The sequence below is a fragment of the Mustela putorius genome, unplaced genomic scaffold, assembly GCF_011764305.1.
Source record: "Mustela putorius furo isolate JIRA1106 unplaced genomic scaffold, ASM1176430v1.1 tig00003834_pilon_pilon_pilon, whole genome shotgun sequence".
NCBI classification, from domain to species: Eukaryota; Metazoa; Chordata; class Mammalia; order Carnivora; family Mustelidae; genus Mustela; species Mustela putorius.
Window position 1 is genome coordinate 10,557,857 of NW_025421987.1, and position 16,793 is coordinate 10,574,649.

Here is a 16,793-nt window from a genome sequence, read left to right on the forward strand (position 1 = left end):
TGTAGCTATTAAAGGATGTTGCTCTTACTTTTCCAAACCAATGAAGAGTTCCCCTGACACTGCATTCACTTGAAGGTGTAGACAACACTTGATTTACGACACAATTTAAACCTGACATCTGGATGTAACAAGTGCTCTGACGGACCTACTACTTACTTACATTATGGAGATTACAGAACCTTTCCCTGATATTCTGATTTTTATTTCTCAGTTATTTAATAGGATAAAATAACTATAAACCCAATTAAAAATCTAAACATAATCATTAAAAGCAGCTATGGAGTAAATGTTTGTGTCTCCCTCCCCCGCCCCATTTAAGTTTAAGTCTTAATCCCCAGTGGGATGGTATTTGGAGACGGGGACTTTTGTTAGTAGTTGGGGTTGGATGAGGTCATTGAGGTGGAGTCCCTCTGATGGGACTGGTGTCCTTACACTAAGATAAAAAGACTAGAGCCTCTCTCTACCATGGGAGGTAATCAAGAAAAGAGCTCTCACCAGAACCCAACCATATTGGCACCCTGATCTCCAACTTCCCAGCCTCCAGAACTGTGAGAAATAAATATTTGTCGTTTAAGCCACCCAGCTTAAGCCGATGAAGACAGGCAACAACAAAAGAATGTATTTGACAGACAGTAAAATTCAAGTGTTCAGTAACAATAATCATGTCAAAGAACTTAGCAACGCTGCCTCTACTTAAGGGAATACATACATTAATTAGGAAAAATGTAAATATTATCTCAAGTGTAAAAGATATAAAACTGAATTTTTTTTATTTGTCCATGAAAGAAAAAGGATTTGAATCAACATTATTTCATGTTCTGCATTAGGACTGAAGATTTTAAGGTAAAGGTAAATTTCTCATACCAGTGATTTCAAGTTGGTATTTAGTATATTCAAGACATTTTTTTACTTAACCAGAAGTTAATTTAAGAAAATTTACTTACTGAAGCATTTACTTATATTTTAATATATTAATGCACATCGCTTTAAACTTAAAATGAAATGAGTCCATTTTTCAAGTCAGAAGCATCAGATCCCTTTTATATAAAAATAACCGTGCTGTTTGATGGAAAGAGATAAAGAAGAAAAAAGTAATAAAAATAACAGTACCAATGATTAAATTTATGATTTAAAATTTATGATTTGTAATTATGTGGCAGTCATTGTGCCACATACTTTATATGCATAATTTAATTTAATCATGAATCAATTTTGGAACAAAGAATCAGTTCATTTTAGAATGTAAGTGTACCAGGAAGTGAAAAGATTTTTAAATCATTAAACTAAATGACTAACATTCTTCCTGAATACTGAAAACAAAAATAAGATACAAAAAAGGTTTTAGAATGTGGTAAAAACACTTGAAAATGCCTAGTTAAAACAATAAAACAAAATTAAGTAGAGGAAACAATATTTTTAGATACGTAATATAAAGGAAATTCAATTTCAAAAATAAAAGGACTATCCGGGAACAATGTGTGTGTGTGTGTGTGTGCGCGCGCATATAAACTATATAAATAATTCCAGTGTCTGACAATAATAGAGGTCAGATTGATTATGTGTGTGCACATAATCAATCAATTGATCAATCAATATTTTAAAGTATAATGGCATGTATTACTTCCACCTACTCATCTGAACCATTTTACCTCCAGGAGTAATCCTTCCATCTTCCAAGGTCCAGATTTTAGAAATACATTCTATTGTATCTAGGTAAACACATGGCTGCTTGGCATCCATAAGTTTACTTTGTCATTTTACCGGAAGAAAGAAAACTGGATAAATCAAATCTAAATCACTTTGATGAGTATCATTTAATAACAACAAAAGATCATGCTATATTGGGAGTAGTTCACCTCAAAATATAAACATTTACCCCAAAGTAATTACTACTAAATGTACCCCCAGTTAATAAAATCTGGGAAGACTTAATCTTTCATTAATTGAGAAAAATGTTTGTTTGTTTGTCTGTTTGTTTCTCCAGGAAAGATAGTTCCTCCGGTTTTGCTGCTACAACAGCCAGCAGATGTCTGCCTAGTCTAAAGGGAATTTCTTTTCCTCAAGAGAAAACAGCTTAAATAGGAAACAAATAGCCATATGCGAACTGTGCCCTGCTTAGCAGATGACGTAGAGGGCCATGTTCTACAATGGGAAGCAGGAGGGTCAAGGTTCAGATTAATTTTCCTTAAAATTCAATGCAATTACCCAAGATCAAATTACTTATTAAATATAAGTTGTGTCTAAGAATTGTGTTATTAATTTGTGCCAGGCACAAAATGGAGTTCTAAATTTAGTAAGTGATGATGTTGGGTACAGGAGAATGGAGAATGGTCCCAATAAACATTCTCCTAAACATTTAGTAGACTCTTAAATAAAGCTAATACAAGATAAACAAGAACATACCACTTGCAAGACCATTTTAGAAAGCTAACTTTGAAACTGAATTAGATAAAGAGTGAAGTTTTCAAAAATCTTAGAAATAGCGAGTGGTATCTCCTAAATTTTCCAATGTAATGTCCCCATTAAGTTATAGAATTCTTGGTTTGCAGAAAAAAAAAAAAAAGAAGAAGAAGAAGAAGAAGATTTTTAAAATATATTGAAAAAATCAATCTGTGATTAAAAATTATTTTCCTTTGCAGAAATAAACTTCAAAAAATTCCAGGAAACTTTAGTAACAACCATCATATATTCCTTAGCATTTCAATTTTTAGACTTTATGATTGTGTGAAATAACTTTTTAATTGCATTAAAACTGAGCTTTCAAGAACAAGGATTGCAGCTTTTACCACATGGCAAGGATCCACACCGAAAGGCTGGCCAGTGCTTTTCACTGGGTCTAACCTAGTTATGATGGGGATTTAAATGAAAATAAAAAATAACTAATCCTAAAAATAACTAATAAATGTAATCCTTTTGGTGTACTTTAAAAATTTCAATAAATATTAAAGACACAAAAGACATGATTAATATCATTTCTATACAGAAACAAAGGTTTTCAATGACATTCAATATCTTGTTTTTTTTCCAGTGGTTGAGAGATTGACAATTGTTAGGAACCGAGAAATCTAGTTGTTGTTACAGCTGTAAAATCTGGTTTAAAGGCAAATAAAACACAGGTAAATGTTTTTAAAAGCATTACCAACAACTGTGCTGTGAAATCTGGGTTGCCTCTAGACACTTTTGTTAATGCTATTACTCTGGATTTCAGACTCACTAAGAAATTAGATGCAATCTTTGCCTTCCTGTGTCTTTGGGAAGAATAAGAATAGTTCTTATTGAATTCTTTTTTTTTACACATTTTTAAAACTAATGTGTAAAAAAAAAAGGTAGTAATATTCTCCAGGAAAAAATAAAACCAAACTAGAACCGTACTTTACAGATTTAAGCCACAGCAAATATGGCCCATGTTTCCCTGGACTTCTACTCCTAACCCCTACCTCCCCACATACACACATGACCTGGTTTTTTATGTAACATACAAAAGGCAACTTTCCATTTTAGGACACAAACATACTTTAAAATGGTGAATTGACAGTAACTATTGCCTAAAATACATAAATAGGTGAACTATATCACTACATATCTATTTGTAGGGCACTAAAGCCTGAATTTACTAAATCATTTTTTAAACACACAGAACCCATTTTAATTCCAGAGCATTAATTTTTCCCATATAAATTAGGTTATAAAATAATACAATTTATCCAAATAAAAACACGTTGCTAATTATTGCAATCAAACAAGTACAAAAATTGTTGATTACAAACACTACTCAAACTTTTTTTTGGATTTAGTATAATTATTATTATCATCACTAATAAAAATCTTTATTACCAAACTATCCTTATGAATGTCAAAATATGTTTGATAAATATACTATATACATGTTGCCCTTCTACATGTATGAATTGTTAATGAATATGATCTTAAAGTATTGTTTAAAGTATCTTAACTATATTCTCTTTTCTCTGGAGCTTGGAACATTTTGGAGACATAATGAGAAATATCACATGAAAATTTGGGATGTATGCATTCAGGGACTATTATCTGCATATTTTGCTGATAAAAGTTATATAATGATCTTATGTCTGTTTTCAGTTCCTTGAATGTATATTTGTTGACTAAGACTGGAAAGCATTTCCCATAATGGACTCACAAAGTAACGGGAGGTCTTGCTTAGAAAAAGAATTGAACTGGATACTAATAATGTCTTTTAAAATAGTTACACAAAAGCCAGATTAAAAAAACAGAGCTCTCTAAATCCCAGTGCATTAAGGGTATCTTGATCATCTAAAGTAAAACTAAAGGAGTTTTGAAAGGCGAGATCTAAAGGGTAAGCATTTAGATGTTCTATTCAAGTCTATAACATTTTCTAAAAACTCTGGCAATGATCAGAATGCAAGTATTGTAAGAAATAAGACAGAAACACAATATGATCTCAGATATATATTTCTATTGGTACACACTTCATTTATAAGGGATTATACTTGCAAAGAATAAACAAGAACTCTGTTTTTCCTTCTGATCTTTGGTTTCTTATCTACCAAAAATAAGAACTGGTCATCTATACCATCTATACGAGTAGGTCATCTATAACATCTTCCTTGATTCTCTATATTTGTATTCAAATGTTAACTTAGTTTTCCCCCCACAGGGAATAAGTATTCTTAAATATAAATGTGTCAAAAGGTAGAAAAGTATTAATACCACAACCTGAAAGAAAACTGTATCAAAAAATACATATCCTTTTAGAAAAACATTTAAACGTCTTTTGCCTGCACCACATTTCAATTTGCGAAGAAAGGAAAAAGGAAGGAAAGATGGTGGGAAGAAAGGAGGGAAGGAATGGAGGAGAGAGGAAGTGGGGGGAGGAATGAGGGAGAATGAGCGGGAAGGAAGGGGGAAGGGAGGAGAAAAAGAAAAGTAGCCTGCTGCTCTGATTACAGCTTTTGTTCATCTCACTTAGCTAGTTAAGATTTTCACTGAGAATCAAGGCAATAAGAGAAAGTACAGTAGGTCTGTGATCAATTAAATGTGAAGAGAAATATAAACTTGAGTTTGAAGTAAACGTTTTAAAAAATGTGAGTGGCTTTAAACGGTTACTTTCGTTTTTTTAGCTACTTAAATTTTATGCGCATGTTGGACATCTTCGGCATTCTGTCTCACCCAAAACTCTCCATGGATCTATGTGTGTGATCAACCCATCTTGGTTCTTGGAGACTGAGTCCATTTTAATAATCTGATTAAGTTGGAAAATCTGTCTTTAAATTCCTTTCTATGTCTATAATTGCACAACTACCTGTGGATTGATCTACTCAAGTTCTAGATGAATGTTAGAGACAACAGTAGAGATTATGAAGCTGATTATATAGTTCAATTTTGAACATAAATTATATCAAAATATCAATCATCCTAGAAAACATTATAGATACATATACACATAGTTATGTCTGCAGTTTCACCGTTCATTTTATGTAAAGTATATTAGAGATCTAAACTTTGTCTTTCCAACCAATTCCTATGCAATATTCAACTGTACTTATAATACATAGAACATATTCTTCCAAGGATATGAGACTTTCTGCTACCTCTTAAATGTTTACTAAAAATAAGAGAAGCCCAGTTTGTATTGAAATACATTACGCACCTAACAATTTAATCATTAGTCAAGAGATCCTTCTTGAGGTGATTGCAAATGAACTGTATTTGGTATCCATGTAAATAACTAAACCATCAACTACCATAGGATGACATACACAGGTTTTCCTCCCAGACGGCACTACAGTAGCCAAAGTAATAATGTATGAGGCACATATGTCTATTTCTCTACCTATACCTTTACCAAAAGTAGAATACATTTCTAAGATAGAAGCATATGGTTTAAAACCATATCTTACACTACCAGTTGAAAGTATATCTCCAAACGAAGACAAATGAAAAATACCCCTGCAATTCTTTCCACAGAAATGTACTTGCATTCAGTATATTTGAAAGCAACAAAGAAGAAGGATATAACAATTTTTTAAGAATAAATCAATTTCAATGAAAATGTTCAACAGAACTACTTCACATCCCAAGTAGAAGGGTTTAACAACTATGTGCAAATCCCAAAGTAGCCTGAATAACCAGCTACGATGAAAAAAAAAAATCATATCAAATAGGTAGAGGACTGTATTCATACAAAAAGCTAGACATTTTGCTCATGTAAAGCCTGGGATAGGGGTTGGACTTCTTATTACCACTCTCCAGGCAAAAGATCCCACCACACCATTCCTGCTGTCAAGAGCCCAGAGCCCCATGTACTTACTGGCTACCTCCAGCGAAGCGTTATGGCTCACGGCCTCTCCGAGGTAATTCCTTGCTACACAGACGTAGACCCCTTCATCAGGCCTACTTTTTCGTCCATGTACTATACGTAAGAAAAATAAAGATCCACTCGGCAGCAACATTCGGTGTGAGCGAGGGTCATCTTTGTCTGTCTCCACTCTCTCCCCCCCTTTGTACCATTCGATAGTGGGTGTGGGGCGGCCTTCGGCTTTACAGTTCAAAGTGGCAGGTTCTCCTTTTGACACAATTAGGTCGGAAGGGTGTTCAACAATGCGAGGTGGAAAATCTTCCTGACGAAGACGGGAGCCTGCAGAAGAAGTGGCAAAATGGTTTCATATTATCATATGGAAACAACTAGAAATCTTATCGCAAAAGCTTAGCTGTAAGTACTACTATGTAAACAGGGCATAACAGTGACCTTTTATTTACTCCGGACCCCATCTACTAATTAGTCCTACCAGGGTCCACCTCAACCACATCGTGCAATTCTTGAATTCTTTTGACCCTCCACCTAGAAAATACTCTTGCTTTAACTTGGTACAAATCCTGTCCGCTCTTCAAATGCCTTGTGCACAAAGCCTGTCAGAAGTCATCACCCTGTCTGTGTTTACCACATCCGTGCCTATTTTTTGCAGAGGAATGACTGAGAGAATTGTAGAGTGTTACAGATAATAGCACAGCTTCTTGGAATCTCATTTGTAACTAACATCAGTCAACACTTTAAAAAAAAAACCTACTCGGTAGACCAGTGAACATCATATTCAAATTTATGATGAAACTGCTCTCTATATAAATTTTTCTATCTTCCTAAATAATAAAAGTCTGTGTGTGTATACACATTCCCAGAATTTGAATTAATAAATTAATATCATTAGTTGCCAATAGTGATATGTTAATATTTAATATACTTCAAGGATGAAATGTTATGTAATTGAGTTTAAATAATTAAATATAATATAGAGTGAAAAAGGACATTGGGTAAGGGCCTGCGTTCTGTATTACATAAGTGAGGTCCTGCGTGTTTGTGTCATTTAAATATTTCCTGTGTCTATACCTTATTTTTTTCCAATGAGATTATAACTTCTAAAACAGGGATCAAGATTCGTCTTTTTTTTAATATTCCTGCCATACTGCTGCTGTGGATAAATTTAACATGTAAATTTCTTAAAAAGATTTCTCAAATGCAACAGCCCAAGGCTTAATTTAATTGAGCCCCAAACCTCGTTCCTATCTAGCCATCCAATCTCAATGAATAATGCAAAGTAGAAACCGGGCTTCCTTGACACCTCCCCATCTTTGTCCTCCTCCTTCCCGATATTTCTCAAATCAGTCTCCTCATCTCCATCTCTACAGCCAGCTACCAACCCAGGTCAAACTACTATCAATTCCCACCCGGATTTAGGAAATCTCTTAAACCGCTTCACTTCACTGTAGCCAGAAGAAGGCTTTGAAATGCAAATACAATCTGGGTTCTCCCCTACTTCAGTGGCTCTTAAAATATACTCGTGGCTCTTAAGATAAAGTCCTTAACAAGATCTACAAGAGTGTGTTCATTCCCCTGTCTAGCTCTCCAGACTTTTCCCATTCCACTCCTTTCTCTGCTTTCTTCACCTCAGCTTGCACTAGTTCACAAATACAACACGCTTCCTCCTGCCACAGGCCTACATGGGCCACAGGGGCTTGTGCTTGAAATGATCTCAAGGTAGTTAACATCCACTTTCCTTTTAAATCTCTGCCCTCCCTGGTCTTTCAAAAAACGTTAAGTGCTCTGTTTATAGACCTAAATAGCCCTACACAGCTACATTTTGGTAAGAATGATCAGAATTGCAATCTCATTTTTTTTGTTTGATGCATGGAATCCTGTATTTCCCATTGCTCTGTAAGATCTATGGGTCTGATTTTGCTCATGGTTGCTTCTCTTATGCTTGGCAGAGTGTGAGCATGGTACAGGCGTTAGAAAAAAATGAAAAAATGAATTAAGTCCTAATGGGGAAGATCTATTTGAGTAGAATGATCTGAAACTTAATCACATATTCTATAGAAAGACATTAAAAGATTTTATTTTTTAAATGATAATCAATGTGCATTATCTTCAACCTTTCCTAGACTGTAAACTCTGCATGGACTGATTTATAAATCTCTAATTTGTAACTACTACAATTAACCTTTTTTCTTAATGAATGAAATAAACAGATGAATGATAAAATTTAAAGAGCATTCAGTTATATTGACCGTGAAGTAAAGAAAACTGTCATCTGAAATCTTAAGTAATAGTTTTACAACCTGAAATATTGAGAAACAGCTTTAATTCAATGCACAGTATACAACATACTATAAAGTCTTTAAATGAAACCAACCACTAAAGAAGGAAGAAATAAACCGGCAACATGGGGGAAAAATAACTGAGAAACTCATACTTTCTCACAAAGGCTATACTGAAGTCAAATGAAATTTTAATTAGATTTTAGATTACTCAATCACAAATGTTATACAATTTCAAAGAATAAAATATATGTGGCCTGCCTTGACTTTAGCTATAATTACCAAAGGTGGACGCTAATGAGGAGCAACTACTGAGGTAATAGCTGTTTAATTAAAGCACTCATTATTTTAAATTCTGAAAGTCCATTTCAGATAAGAAATAGGGATGCACAGTTTGCAATGGGGAAACTTTGCTATGGGGAAAGGACATTTAAGACAGCCTGAACAGGGGAGAGTAGGCATCCTGAGACATAAAATTTGAGATGAGTCTTGAAAACTGAGTAAACAATAAAAGAAAGGAGATGATTTCACTAGAGGCACAACTGTCAAAGAAAGTTTGTGCCTGAAGAAGCAATAATGGGATGAACGTTGTAGATCAAGTCAAAGTTCTACAACTTACCTGAAAGCAACAGAATATTGAAATATCTTAAGTGAGGCATGGGCAGAGTCATGCTTGGTTTTTTTCTTTTTTTTTTAAAGATTTTATTTATTTGACAGACGGAGATCAGAAGTAGGCAGAGAAGCAGGCAGAGAGGGAGAAGGGAGAAGCAGGCTCCCTGCTGAGAAGAGAGCCCAATGTGGGGCTCAATCCCAGAACCCCGAGATCATGACCTGAGCCAAAGGCAGAGGCTTTAACCCACTGAGCTACCCAGGTGCCTCCATGCTTGGTTCTGAAGAGCTCACCATTGGTGGTATGACAGTGGACTCTACAGTGGGCTAAATCAGGAGGTAATTGGTCGAGAAACTTTTGTACACTTTAAACAATAAATTCTGAAAACTTGGGACCTTGCCAGACAGAAAGGAAAACAGAGGAAAGAATCTCGAGATTTAGTTATAAAATCAACAGGATCTGACTGTCATTGCCGCACTGGCAATGCGGGATGAAAACGAAATGGAAAGTGCACAGGATGGACAAGAAGAACAAGGCAGAGGATTCCAAGTTTGTGATCTGAGCAGTGGGTGAATGACAGTCCCAATGAAGGTGCAAACTCAAAGAGTGAAATTTGTTGAGAGGAAGCACAGACGAGATGATTGATTCAGTCTGAGACATGGAGGGCTTGAGGTACTTCTTGATTTTTCCAAGTGGAGATGACAAGTTGCCAACTGAATATCCAAGTTTAACCTCAGAAAAAAATCTCAGCTGGAACCACAGATGAGAATCAAGCTGGAGACTGAAACCATGGGAAAGAATAAAACTGTCCAGGGAGTATACAGAGGAAGTAATGGCCAATTACAGAACCTGGAGATCACCCAGATGCCATTAACATACAGTGAAGCTCAAGACTCTCTCTATTCCTAACCAGCAGTTCCCTATAGCTGTACCGGAGCTAGCATGACTTTTGGGAATGGAAAACTCAGGCCTAAGCTTTCACCAGAATGTTTGTACAGCAGTATTCGGTAAAAGAATCTCAGCAATAAAAATGGCATCTACATTACTAAAGGCTAAATTGTCAGGCTACGTGAAATACTCTTTCCTCAGATTGTTAATGCCTAACTGCTCAAAAAAGGAGTTGTAGTTCTCAGGGTCTTCTGTCTTGCTAAAAGCACACTATGATACGCCAACAGAAAGGTACCCTGTGCAGCCTTTCTCAAACTTTTTTGGCTACTGAACTCTTCAGTTTTCTTTTTCCAGGATATCCCACTGAACTTTGCTTCTGAGGAACACACTTCCAGAGAAAATACACTCTGTTAGCATATAATGATCTGAAGAAATGAATAGGTTTAGTAAAAAAAAAAAAAAAAAAAAGTCATTTGAATACAGAGCTTGTGCATTTGAAAATCCTAACAAAAAACATAGAAATCTCAAATTCTTCATACTGCATAACTTTCAGAAAAGGAAATGTCCAATTCCTGAGTAGTATTTATAATGAGTAATTGGTTAACCTCCCCAATAAAAATTATAAATGGCAATCACCTTTTCCAGAAACACTATAATAAATTATTCTTTATTATCAAGTCTAAGCAGAAAGGAAAGAGAAAGAGAAAACTAACATTAATTATCCATCATCCCCTTCATCACAACAACATCTTTATGAGGTGGGTGTTGTTATATCTGGTGTCCATATGGGGGAAGTAAGACTCTTAGCTGTCATTCAGCGAGAAGGTGGCAGAGCTCAGATTCAACTCGAGTCCAATTCAAAACCTTTCGTTAAAACCCAGAGCGAAACATGCTTTGTCTGTTCTTCTTTCCAACGCTTCAAGTGTTCATTTTGACTGCTTATCTTTAAATTGTGGATTATAAAAACAAAAAGCAGTCAAACCTAGGGGCATCTGTTGTTCCTTCCCTATGCATACAGAGAAAACCTGACTGTAAACCTCATGATTTCATACTCCTTTTACTTGGTAAAGAATTTGATAATGAACGAAAGGAGGTATAAAGCTTGTCTTATACTGTGTCATCTTCTCTAATTACGAACTTGAATTTTTTAGTAAATAGCTTAGAATGTCAGTTTTTAATACTGAGAACCTCAATTCCTATGCAACTCTTTATGCAGCTAAAATTCAGGATCACTGGGGCACCTGGCTGGCTCAGATGGTGGAACATGAGACTCTTGATCTCAGAGTTGAGTTCCAGCCCCATATTGGGTGTAGAGATTACTTACAATAAAAACATAGGGCACCTGCATGGCTCAGTTGGTTAAGCAACTGCCTTCGCCTTAGGTCATAATCGTGGAGTCCCACATCGGGCTCCCTGCTCGGTGGGGAGTCTATTTCTCCCTCTGACTCTCCTCCTACTCATGCGCTGTCTCTCTCTCTCTCAAATAAATAAATTAAATAATTAATCTTAAAAAAAATAAAAACAAAACAAAACAAAATCTATAAAAAATTCAGTATCACTGGTTCCCGAAGTTTTTCCATAATCATACTTTGAAGGAAAAGTCTCCCATCTTCTATCAATAATTGTTGATGCACTTTCTCAAAGGGAAACTTGAGCTATGCCAAGATCATATAGGGAACAGCACCCATGACTCTCCGAAGAGTATAGATTACATACAGTCCTCCTCCCTAGAGCAGGTGGTGTTCGTCTCCTCTGGGTCACATAGCTTCTCTCTAATATTGACTCATTCATAAAAAGCCTTCTCTCTTCCATCATAAATTCTGAGTTTCTGTAAGCCACCTGACAACCACCATTCTGGTTATAACAATTTGTTTTTACGTACTAATTTTTATGTTATAAGATGTCAGGTTTTTATTACCCTTAGTAAGACCAACTTCCTGATTTCAACCAAACTCTGCATGGGAAACAGAAAAGTAACAAAGAAGAGAGGGTCAAAGAAGAAAGCGATGGGCAGAGTGAGGCTTTAACAGGGAACAAGGATGATCACAGCAGCTGTCCTCAGCACGAATCCTGGTAGAACTTTGGGAAGAGAACACAGTTGACTTTATGCACAGTCAGCATCAAAAAAAGGGGCAGGGCAGAATTCCCTCAACAACTGCCCAGTTGGAAGATAAAATATAAACATGAGTGACTGAATTATCTAAATATTTACACACCCACAGCTGGAAAAAGATATACACGTAAGTGCTAAGTATGTCAAGGAAATATATCAAAGTCACGTGAGATTTATAATGAGGAAACCAAACTCCTAGTTGGCTACAAACTATCCCCCCCTTGAAAACACCATGTTTTTAGACACACAAGCAACCAACCATTTAAGAGACAGATCTTGGTAATATTCTATTGAGGTATTACAAAACACACATGTATATAATTTTATTCTTTTGTTATATATATGATGCAACTCTTTTTCTTCCCCCTACCATGGCAGTAACGTTGGTCTCAGGGTTTTGTTTATGTTTTCAAGTCTGTTTCTTAGTAGATTGAGTGAAACAGTATTTATTTTATTAACAAAGCCTTATTTTGATCTGAATTTCTCTTTCATATTCTTTGGCAGGTTAAAATTAGAAAACATTCAATGATTAAAATATCCATTTGTCTCATATATCATATGAAAACATCTTGCAGCACAGAAATGCTTGTAAAATTACTAAAAGCATGAGAGTAAAAAGTTCAGAGAGGAGCTGACAGATGCACAATGAATATTAATAGACAATTGGTGACATCTGTCCTACGTGGGGGGTGGGGAGGTATATCTGTCTTCCCCACAAACCTGTATTTGTAAAAGAACACCTATATTCTTAAAAGAACCTTGCCTCTTAACCTTTTTATTTAAGCTCCATTTACATTTTAAGGAGCATACAGCCTCCAATATTAACATAAACTCTAGCAGGGGCACCAATCCTGTAATTTTCCTGTCAGAACTTCATCCTACAAGGAGATATTTGTTAAAAATAAGAAGACAGCCTCCATTAATTACTCCCTGCGTGCAGAGTAGACTTAAATCCCCTCTACTGAATCACACACATTTCCCAAAGACTCACATATTATCAGAATAAGTATAAAAACAGACCATACCACAGGAAAATACATAGCTTCACCTGAACTTATACAGAGCAGAGGAACACAAGGGAAACAGAACACTTTAAAACAACTATGCCATTTCCTTTAGCTACTTTGTTTCAGCCTAATTTCCTACCATTTTAATTCCCCCTAAAGATGGGAGGAGGGGTTCTTAGCCAAAATTTAGAATAATCCCCAAAAGTAGTTGAGGGTCAATGATAGTATCTGTTATCTCAAACGATTATCAAAACTGTCCAGATGGAATTCTAGAAGTGAATCCCTGGGGTTTTTGTAATATTCCTATAGAATCTAATATCATCTGGCTGTGTCCCAAAAGGTATGAGGAAGACTGACAGTAGAAAAAGAGAAATTTTAAAAGCAATATTGCTTGCTCTCCGCCTTCCACCCCCATTTTTAATAATATGGAGTCTAACTAGAATAGACTTTTCTGTCACGGGACCCAAATATTGCAGAAGCTACTAAGGCATTAGCAGCAGGAATTGCCTCAGCGGACTCAAACCAGGCAGGACTTCTTTCTGAGCTGTACCTAAATGGGTTGTAGGGTTGAAGCTGGTTAGCTGAGTTCATGCTTCCTTTTGCCCTTGAGGTAAAATTTCCAATCAATATACAAATAGGAGATCTCTACCTTCTGTAAAATGTCAAACAAAAATATTTGCGTATCTTAAAATCCAAATTTTCTCACTCTCCTACTCATTGGTCTACGTCTATAGTGAACATATATTGCATTAAGAATTGTGCTGAGCATCAGCAACACAAAGAAATATGAAATAAAATCCTTGATCTGAACTACCTTAAGTTCACCAAGAAGAAACAGCATAGATGAGAGGAAAAGGAAAAAAAAAAAAGACTAATGAAGCACTTGGGGGAAAGTATGTCCGATCCTAGAGAATGGATTCAGTGTGCCTACATTCAAATCCAAGCTCTGCTACTTGTTAGCTGTGTAAACTCAGGTAAATTCCTTAACTTCTCTGATGGTCATTTCTTCATCTATAAAATGAGTATAAAAATAATATCTATATTTTATAGGTTATCATAATCCCTGGCACATAAAATATTACAGTGGCCCCTGATTGGAACCACTGATGTAATAGTTGGAAGTTGGCATAAGCACCATTGTTTAATTTTATGATTTTCCTCTCCAACTTCTCCTGGAATTATATTAGGATCCCTACTAACTACAAATCAGTTACTGGGTTTTTGTTTTGTTTTTCTTAATTTGTAAGAAAGTTATAAACTAAGCAAGAATCTAGTCTTCGTTGAGAATTCCAGAGCTCTGAGCCTACTCAACTTCTTGTTTTACTAAGAATCATCAGTGAGTGAGTCTCTCCAAAGCCATCTGTAATAAAGCAGTTTTGTTCCTTGTGGAAAATATCCCATACATATCCATTGATTAAATGTAGTACTTTCAAAATCTGAAAGACACACCAATGCATTTTAAAATATTACTGCATGGATAGTCTTATTATCTTTCTCTTCCTTTCCATTACAAATATAAAAATTCTGTGGGTTCGTCCTATTGATCAAGTTTGTAATTGTGCCGAATTACATTTCAAAACAACTTTCTATAGATACACTAAGGAATTAAAATTCACAAATAATCCTTTATTTCCTAATGCCTATCTTAATGGACCCTAAGGACTGAAAATATAATAACTTATTTATAACTTATTTCAGCTACTAGAACCAATTTTCACAGATGATGAATTTTGAACAATATTTTGAACTGTGAAAAACAGTATTTTGGTGGTCCTGTGAATGTTTTTTTTATTGCTAGGGGAGCAAATTTCATCCTAATATTGGATTTTTGACATTAGGACAAATTACATGAATTGCAATCAACATTAATCTATATCTCCCTTTTCAAATATATATTATGGAAATTACAGATGGTTATAAATCTGAGCCAACTATAAACCTTAATATACAGAACACAGACTTTCTTATTGAAATTACAACTCAACAGTACCCTTGTAACTGTAAAAAACAAAACAAAACAAAACCAAAAACAAAAAATAAAAAAACCTTGCGTACCAAACTTCCTCTATCCTGAATTTAAATTTTCAAGGGAAAAAAATTTATCCTGAAATTAATCTTGATTTTGTGTTTAAAATCATGTTTTTAAGTCATAAATCAAAAGTATATAAAAACAAATAGGGATACAATATAATTTGTTAACCACAACCACATGAAGTTTTTAAAATTATTACGTAAAGTACTATTTATCAATCCTTTCTCTAAAGACTTGCATTAGATTTTTATAGAATCTGCACATTATAGATATAATTTACTGCACAAATAACCAAATCAATTAAAGTACTAAACATTAGGATTTGACTTTACATCTTAAATTAGTTAGTCATACTTAAACTATATTTAGAGAACCCTTGAATCTAGATGAGTTATTAATGTCTTTGAGACGGAGTATAGAATTGTAATTTTAAGGATAATTATCTAAAGATAACTACACTTTTGGAAAACAAAATACTTAAAATAGCCTTTTAAAGGCTTACTGAGAAATCCCTGTAGGAATGCAGTCAACTTCACTTATTTTTAAACTTAGTACTTCTGACATGAACAAGATCTTCTACAGAACTTGTGTATATATTGGCAAACTGTCATTTTTACCTCCCCTGTACTTACCCGGTTTCCTTCTCATTGTATCTTGGATTTAGATCTTATAGACTCTACAGGGCGCCCTGACAATGGATAAGGAGGGGCTGACTCTATCACCTGACTTACAAGATATGGAGACTTACAGGGTATTCCAAATGCTAACTTAAAATCTACTCAGTGGTCTCTCTTTTCTAAGAGGATAAGTAAATAATCCATAAGTGCAAAACAAAGCAATATGTGTGGTTGATCTAATGGAAAACTCCACCATACATGAAATATCAACCTATACAACCTGTGATGCCAAAAGATAAGAAATTAAAAAAAAAAAAAAAAACCCTCCTAACTCTAAAAAGCATCCTTTCCCCCCACCCCCTCTCTCTGATTTGGGATTGTTGCTTTCTCTGTTTCTTTCCTTCTGAAAGTAAGTTTCGCTTATTTTTTTCTTTTCTTATTGTTTTTGGAATAGAGTTATAATGTCGCTTTTTCCTGAAATTTTACATTTCTCTTTAATTGTGACCACATGATATCTATATGTATTTATCATTCTGTATGTTAATACAACTTAAAAGAGAAATATAATACCTTAAGTCATTATTTGGATGGTGGTTTAATTTCAAAGGGAAGGAGTAATAGTTAATTTTGCTTAGAAAGCACTTATAATACTTAAATACTCAGTTTAGTTACTAAGTAGTTATGTAAGTACTGAAATGCTTATACATCTCCAGTGCCTACAATAGCCCCTGACACACAGGTGCTTGATAAACATTTGTTGAATGAATAAACAGATAATGGAAAGAAAGAAAATGATGGGAGATTTCATGTGTATTTATAAATAGTTTGGAACACAGGATGGGCAAACACCCATGGTTGGAGTCAGCATAGCCCTGAGTTCAAGAGAAAGTAAGATCGATCCTTACTTCTGCTTCTAGGGAGCAGACACCCACAGATG

The 16,793-nt window shown here is 34.9% G+C and overlaps 1 protein-coding gene across 8 annotated transcripts in view; it reads right to left on the minus strand.

The window, feature by feature from the left end:
• Positions 1 to 16,793, minus strand: part of ROBO1 (roundabout guidance receptor 1) — a 1,168,989-nt gene that overhangs the window by 333,975 nt on the left and 818,221 nt on the right. For all 8 annotated transcript variants that reach the window (XM_004770828.3, XM_004770829.3, XM_004770834.3 and 5 more), the window contains one exon: positions 6,308 to 6,634. In XM_004770828.3, the coding sequence (XP_004770885.1) occupies positions 6,308 to 6,634 (327 nt within the window). The remainder of the gene's footprint in view (positions 1 to 6,307; positions 6,635 to 16,793) is intronic.